At 38.0% G+C, this 8,259-nt stretch overlaps 1 protein-coding gene across 1 annotated transcript in view; it reads left to right on the top strand.

Moving 5' to 3' along the window:
- Positions 1-8,259, top strand: part of CARMIL1 (capping protein regulator and myosin 1 linker 1) — a 337,821-nt gene that overhangs the window by 191,337 nt on the left and 138,225 nt on the right. Inside the window, exon 10 of the mRNA XM_019668166.1 lies at positions 4,265-4,351. Coding sequence (XP_019523711.1) covers positions 4,265-4,351 — 87 coding nt within the window. The remainder of the gene's footprint in view (positions 1-4,264; positions 4,352-8,259) is intronic.

Genomic DNA, 8,259 nt, shown 5'->3' with positions numbered 1-8,259 from the left:
TATATATATTAGGTTGGTGCAAATGTAATTGCCGTTTCAGACCATGAATTTTAAATTATTATAACTAAGCTCAAACAAATCTTTATTAATCAAAATAGGAACCATTACAGCCAACACATTTTTGCCAACAAGAAATGTTTGTTTATTCCTGTAGCATAAAAATCAATGCTTTGGGATTTGACGAACTCTTGGAAAGCATTTTCTGCATCCTGCTGGTTGTGGAAGTGTTTTCCCTGCAAAAAGTTGTCGAGATGCTTGAAGAAGTGGTAGTCGGTTGGCGAGCGGTCAGGTGAACATGGTGGATGAAGCAAAACTTCATAGCTCAATTCATTCAACTTTTTTTTTTTAAAGAAATTTTATTGGGGAACAGTGTGTTTTTCCAGGACCTGTCAGCTCCTGAGTAGTTGTTTCATTCTAGTTGTGGAAGGCGCAACTCAGTGGCTCATTTAATTCATTCAACTTTTGAAGCGTTGGTTGTTTGATATGCGGTCGGGCGTTGTTGGGCCCTTTCTGTTGACCAATGGCCGGCTGCAGGCATTGCAGTTTTTGGTGCAACTCATCGATTTGCTGAGCATGCTTTTCTCAGATGTAATGGTTTCGTCGGGATTCAGAGAGCTATAGTGGATCAAACCAGCAGGAGACCACCAAACAGTGTATTCCCACTTTGCTAATAGTTTTTATCATAAATGGCTGCTGGATTTTGTCAAATGTTTTTTCTGCATCTATTGATATGATCATATGATTTTTATTTTTCATTTTGTTGATGTGGTATATCATATTAATTGATTTGCAGATATTGGACCAACCTTGCATGCCAGGGATGAACCCAACTTAATCGTAGTGTATGACCTTCTTAACGTGTTGCTGAATTCTGTTTGCTAATATTTTGTTGAGAATTTTTGCTTCTGTGTTCATTAGGGATATCTGCCTGTAGTTTTCTTTTTTTGTAATGTCTTTGTCTGATTTGGGGATCAGGGTGATAGTGGCCTCATAAAAAGAGTTTGGGAGCCTTCCCTCCTTCTGGATTTTTTGGAATAGTTTGAATAGAATAAGTGATAATTCTTTATTGAATGTTTGGTAAAATTTACTTGTGACGCCATCTGGTCCAGGGCTTTTGTTTGTTGGGAGCTTGTTGATTACTGATTCAATTTCCTTGGTGGTAATCAGTCTATTCAGATATTCTGTTTCTTCTTGAGTTAGCCTTGGAAGGTTGTATGCTTTTAGAAATTGTCCATTTCTTCCAGATTCTCAAATTTGTTGGCATATACTTGCTCATAGTATTTTCTTATTTTGTGTGTGTGTGTATTTCTGTGGTGTCTTTCATTCCTGATTAAAAAAAAAATTTTTTTTATTGTTAGTTTCAGATATACATAACAATGCAATAGTTATCCTTTTCACCCTCACAAAGTAACAACCCTCCTCCCCCCATGTACTGCCCTCCCACCCCCGATATCATGCTTATTTATTACAATTCCGTTGACTCCATTCCCACTCTCTACTCCATGTCCCATGACTATATGTATATATAATTATAGTTGACATACTGATTTTATTAATTTGAGTCCTCTCTCATTTATTTATCTATTTGTTTTTTTATTTTTTTATGAGCCTGGCTAGAGGTTTGTCAATTTTGTTTATCTTCTCAAAAAACAAGCTCTTGGTTTCATTGATCTTTTGTATTGTGTTTCTGGTACTCTTTTTGTTTATTTCCACTCTGGTCTTTATTATCTCCTTCCTTGTATTCCCTTTGGGTTTATTTTACTGTTCTTTTTCCAGTTCCCTGAGGTGTAAGGATAACCTGTTGATTTGAGATTTTTCGTGTTTCTTTAGATAGGCCTGCACTGCTATGAGCTTCCCTCTTAGGACTGCTTTCACTGCATCCCAAAGATTTTGGGTTGTTGTGTTTTTATTTTCGTTTGTCTCAAGGTATCTTTTGATTTCTTCCTTGATCTCATTTTTAACCCATTCGGTATTTAGTAGCATTTTATTCAGCCTTCATGTGTTTGTGTGTTTTCCAGTTTTTTTTCATGTAATTGATTTCTTATTTCATAGCACTGTGGTCAGATAAGACACTTGATATGATTTCAGTTTTCTTAAATGTATTGAGATTTGTTTTGTGGCCTAACATGTGATCTATCTTGGAAAAAGTTCCATGTGCGCTTGAGAAGAATGTATATTCTGTAGGTTTGCAGTGAAATGCTCTGAAAATATCAATTAAATTCAGCTGGTCTAATGTGTCATTTAAGGCCGCTGTTTCCATATTGATTTTCTGTCTGGAGGGTCTGTCCCTTGTCAGTGGTGTGTTGAAGTCATCTACTATGATAATGTTACTGTTGATCTCTGTCTTTATGTCAGTCAATATTTGTTTTATATATTTAGGTGCTCCAATGGTAGGTGTATAGATGTTCACTAGGGTTACGTCCTCTTGTTGGATTGATCCCTTTATTATTATGTAGTGCCTTTCTTTGTCTTTTATTATTCTTCCACTTAAAGTCTATTTTGTCTGATATAAGTATTGCTGCCCCAGCTTATTTCTCATTTCCATTTGCATGAAATATCTTACTCCGTCCCTTTACTTGCAGCCTGTATGTGTCTTTTGATCTGAGGTGAGTCTCTTATATACAGCATATGCAAGGGTCTTGTTTTCTTATCCATTCAGCCACCCTGTGTCTTTTCATTGGAGCATTTAATCCATTTACATTTAACATGGTTATTGATAAATGTATAGTTATTGCCATTTTGTTATTTGTGTTTCTGGTCTTCATTAGTTAGATTGTTTTCCCCTTTCTTCTGCCAAAAATATGGAACACTTCACAAATTTGCGTGTCATCGTTGTGTAGGGGCTATGCTAATCTTCTCTATATCGTTCCAATTTTAATATTATTTGCTGCCAAAGCAAGTACTGTAGAGAGGTTTTTAATAATTGGTTTATTTTCTTGAGTATATAGAGGACAATTGAGATTATCTACTTCTTATATTAGTTTTCCCTTTGCATTAATCAAAGTTGAAAATTACACCATCTTTTTCCCCTTTCCCCTCCATTAACGTTATTCATTCTTTCGCAAAAATGTATCAACTAAATCTCATGCCTGCTCCCACTTTGCAATTAACAATATGGATCAGCACACTCGAATCTCTAGAAATATTCAGATAAAAACCTGCTTAATGTTACTTAGTCCAGTGATTGTCAAACATATTTGACAATGAAATGCTATGGAGAGGTAGGCAGGCGTTCCCAGAACACCCACCATCCTTGGGGAAACTTATCCAGAGGTTTAGTCAAGCCGCATGACTTTTAGGTTGTCTCTACAGTAGTTATTTCATGATCAACTTTGATAAAACTTGCAGAGAACTTGGGGTTAAATAATAGGGCAGCACCCAGGACAGTAGTTCCTTACTGGTGCCTGGAGTCTGAAAATCAGTCTTGGGGAACACATGGTTAATACTGTTTTAAGAGCCTTCCCAAGAACATTCCCCTGGGAGGTGATGACTCCTGTGCAATAGGAGGTGGTTGAAGGACCTGAAAGAAAGGCATGCATTCTAGTATTACTTCTTTCCTCCCAGGAAACAGTCTGCATCATTGCAGTCCTTAGATGAGTGAGCTGGTGTTGCCACTCTGGCAATTAAATTTAGAGACTATCTGCTTTTTTTCTTTCTTTCTTTCTTTCTTTCTTTTTTGAGACTGTCTTATTTTCAATACTGTAAATTCCTCAGGAGTTATTTTAAGTTACAAAACCTACCTTTAAGAAGTTAAAACGTGCTCTGATGTTTTGTCTGAGATTGTTAGCCACAAGCCGATTAAGTATTGGAATTATCTGCTAAAAGTGAAGCTGTTATTTGAATAGTTAACATTACATTGATTTTCTTGACGACAATTAAATAGCATGCATTTGCTCACCCGGAAGAGTGATCAACTCATTACGACACAGGTTAAAAAGAAAAAGGGGGAACAATTATGTAACTCTTCCCAAGGGTATTTGAAATAGGACTATGAGGAAAAGGTGTAGGTTAGTCCAAGAGAAAACACCTCTAATGGTAAAGCTTTGATATTGTTATGCTTAAACAACCTTTTCTCCTATAATTCAGTAAGACAGAAAGAAAAGGAGGCATGATGGTGGATGATTAGAAAATAAACTCCGACATTAGAAAAAGAGCACTTATATTATTAATAGAATAACATTTTAATTCATTTTTCAGGCCTTGTAAAACAAATGCAATTCTGAGAACTTGAAAATTCTCATACTCTCTTTTTCTCCTTTCTCAGGTGTGTCTTCTTTAAGTATTCAATTTGCCAAACTCCCAAAAGGATTAAAGCATTTAAATTTATCTAAAACCTCATTGTCACCTAAAGGTACAGTATATCTTATTTACTTAACTTTATGTCTATAATATTCCTGTTGCACCATGCTACCTTAAATAGTTGGAATTACTACTCAGTTATATATCAGTATTATAGTGCTCTTGCAGTTTTAAGATAGAGAAATTATGTGATTGGAATTCTGGGCGTGCAAAATGAAGTGCTTTCAGAGTTGAGAATAATTTTGAAATACGTGTGAAGTCTTTAACTGTTTTAACTTTGAGTGATGAAATGCCCACCTGGCTCCCTCCTGCCATGTGCCTCCCGTTTCCAGAGGCAGCAGGTTGTGATTCTCTTGGTTCATCCTTGGAGAAACACCAGCCAACCCCACCTGCAACTGTCCTCTGGCCTGTGTTCTACAGAAAACTGCTGGGCCTCACTGCCCAGTCACCCGCTCTATTTCCTGCTCTGGAAATTGTCTTTTCTCTCCCAGGTCCCCTCCTGACTCCACCCACCCTCCTCTCATGTATCCAGTTGCTCATCAAATCCTGTTGATTCTATTATTATTTTGCCACATCAGCACCCCCCCCATAGTAATAGTGGAAATAGCACTGCATACATCATGCCTTTGTATGTGCTTTTATTCTTCTTGAAAAGTTTTATTTCATCCTGTGTAGAGAAAACCTTAGTTCTTCCTCTCCTCCTGTTTCTCTTTGTGTGTCTCCTTTCCTGCTCACACAAAACGCTTCTCTTCTGACGCTTCTTGTCACCCGACATGTGGAGGTTTTTTTCCCCACACGAAGCAATTTTCCAACACCGGTCAACTCAAGTCTGATGCTGTCAGGAGATCGCATCAGGTCCCACAGTTTCAGGGCTCAATCTCACAAGACTGCTGTCCCCACCCACTTCTGCAGATGTGAGTTCAAGCCTAGGTTATCAGAAGTTCCAAAGTCCTCCAGCCTTGGGATTGATTAATTTGCTGGAGCGGCGTATAGAATTCAGGGAAACACATATGGACACTTACCAGTTTATTAAAGGATGTGATAAGGGAGACAGTTGAACGAGCTAGGTGAAGAAGTACATAGGGGGAGGTCTGGGAAGGTCCCGATTGCAGGAATTGCTGTCCCTGTGGAGTCGGGGTATGTTACCCGCCCAGTATGGATGTGTTCACTCACCTGGAAGCTCTCTGAACTCCATACTTGGGGAATTTTATGGAAGCTTCCTCATGCAGCCATGATCAGTTATTAATTTCCATTTCCAGCCCTTCTCTTCTCTCTGGAGAATGGGGGTGGGACTGAAAATTCCAAGCATGGTTTGGTCTTCCTGGTGACCAGTCCTCATCTAGGAGCCCACCCAGAGTCACCTCATTAGAACGAGAGATGCTTCTAGTGCTCTTATCTTTAGGAATTTACAAGAGTTTAGGAACCCTGTGCCAGGCACGAAGGGCAGAGACCAATATATATATTTTCTGTCATCTTACACATATCTTAATATTCTTGGAGAGCTTTGTTTTATTTGTTAAGACCTTCATGTGCACACATCTCCTCTGAGAAGTCTTCCCTATTCCTGAGGCCTCAACAGAGTCTGTTGCTTTTTCCTTTGTGTTCCTCCTAGATCACATATCTAACATTGTTGTATAAATATTGTGTCTTCCCTACTAGAACGGGGCCCTCATCTCCATATCTCCAGCACCTGGCACAGTACCAGGACCACTGTGGGTGTTTAATGAAAGTGTCTTGAATTGAATAACTTGGCCATTTCTTAAATATATCTTTGTCTTTCGAGGGTAGTATATATAGTGATTAAGAGTGTCAGTTCTCACACAGATGGCCTGGAGTTGACTCCTAACTTTTTTATTTACTGTGAACGTAGTTTAACCATCTCTTGGTTCCTCAATTACCTCATTTGTAAAATGGAAATGTGAGTATTGGCTTTATTACTGGTGGTGGGATTAAATGAGTTAATATGCGTACAGTGCAGTTTGGAGCACAAGGGGCCACCACCATCACCATCATCATCATCATCATCATCATCTTGTGCTGTCATATTTTTATATTTGATTTTATTTTGGCCTGGGACAACCTCAATGTCCCCACCCACAAGTCTGGTAAATTGCTTCTCATCCTGTAAGATTCAGTTTCTTCTATCTCACTTTGAAGCCTTCTCAGACAGCCACCTCTCCCTACAGCTGCATAGCTCGATGATGCTTTCTGTGTGTCCCATAGCACTATGTGAATTCCTCTCTTTTAGCATGTTTTCCCATTGCATTTTTTTTTCCTGGTTCATACTACCCCTGTTTATTTATTTATTATTTTTATTAAATTATTTTTTATTATGCAATACACATTTTTTAGAATTAGTTTCAGCTGTACAACACAGTGCAATAGTTATGCTTTTTACCCCTTGACGTGACAACCCCCTCCCCCAATCCACCGCCCCACTTCCCCCCAATATCATACATATCTATTACAAATTCCTTGACTCCACTCCCACACCATATCCCATTGCATTTTGATTGTGTCCTAGCCTGGGAGTTTCTGGGTGGTAAGGGCTTTGCCTTATTCATTGCTATGTCCCTGGTACCTGACATGCTGTAGGCTCTCACTGGATGTGTCATGGGTGAATAGGTGAAGCAAAGTGGTCACTCAGTGAATGACTTTGCATCCATCCAGTCATGCTTTATTAAGAACGTACGGTTAGTGTACACTAAGAGTGATCTGAAATTGGGTTAGTTTCATAAGTCCCACAATTTTATTCGCACACATTTGTACACACATGTTTCAAATTAAGGCATAATAGTAAATTTCCAAAGGGAAAGATTTTCCCAGGAGTCAGAGTTTTCTGTCCTGGTACCTGAAGTCCTCCACAGACCTTAAAGCCAAGCGCAGTTCCTTTATATTCTCATTGTTGTAACTCAGCCTATCAGTTTTATAAAAACCTTTTATTTTTATCATTGTTGATATTGCTGATTACCAATACATTACATATTTATAGTAAAGATTTAGAAGATACTGGAAAATATAAATAAGAAAGCAAAAATTACTTGTAATGTTAGTACCAAACCATTACATGACTCACTGTTGACAATTTGGTGCCCATCCTTTCATACTGTTTTCCATCTGTACATAGTTTATTTATATACATATTTACCCCCTCCCACACAGGATTATACTATGCTTAATATTTCATAAACTTTTTCCCCACATATTATATTGTGATAGTTTATGTAAGTAAACACATGATCACTTTCAGTAGCTACATGGTATTCCAGGATATGGAAAATGTTCCCTAATTTATTTAGATGATCTATTATTGTACATGTAAATGTTTTCTTAATTCGTCAGTATGCAAGCAACACTAACATGACTTCTATATCTAATTATCAGTCATTTGTTAATTTCTTCTTTTGGATGAACTCCTATAAGTAGAACTGTCAGATAAGTATTTGACAGTCAAATAGCTGTCAAATTTGTATAAGTAGAACTTATGCAAATAAGGTGTTCTCTAAGTATTTTATACAAATCTCTTTACACTCCCACCATCAGTGGACATTATTCTCCTTTTTTCATTGTTTACTAACCATATCATCAAAAGTGTTGATATTTTAATTTTAATTTCTTCAGTTATTGCCTAGAGAATTTTTTCCCCTTGTTCCTTAGTCTTTTGTATGTTTTTTGGAGAAATTGCTAGTTCCTATCTTTTGTTACTTCTCTATTACAATGTTATTCTTTTTTCTGAATTTATATGAATTCTCTACATACTAAAACTACCAATAATTTGGGCCGGCCAAGTGGCACGATGGTTAAGAACTGGCTTGGGATGCCAGAGGGCCCCGGTTCGGATCCCACATATGAGGGCCAGTGACACTACCCTCCACAGCTAAGATGCTGAACAACAGCTCAACCTGGAGCTGGGTTGCCATGAGTCGCTGGCGACTGTGTAGGCTGCAGCCCCTGCTGCAG

Source organism: Hipposideros armiger, unplaced genomic scaffold, assembly GCF_001890085.2.
Source record: "Hipposideros armiger isolate ML-2016 unplaced genomic scaffold, ASM189008v1 scaffold_519, whole genome shotgun sequence".
In the NCBI taxonomy this organism is placed as follows: Eukaryota; Metazoa; Chordata; class Mammalia; order Chiroptera; family Hipposideridae; genus Hipposideros; species Hipposideros armiger.
This window is presented reverse-complemented; position numbering and strand designations above follow the sequence as displayed.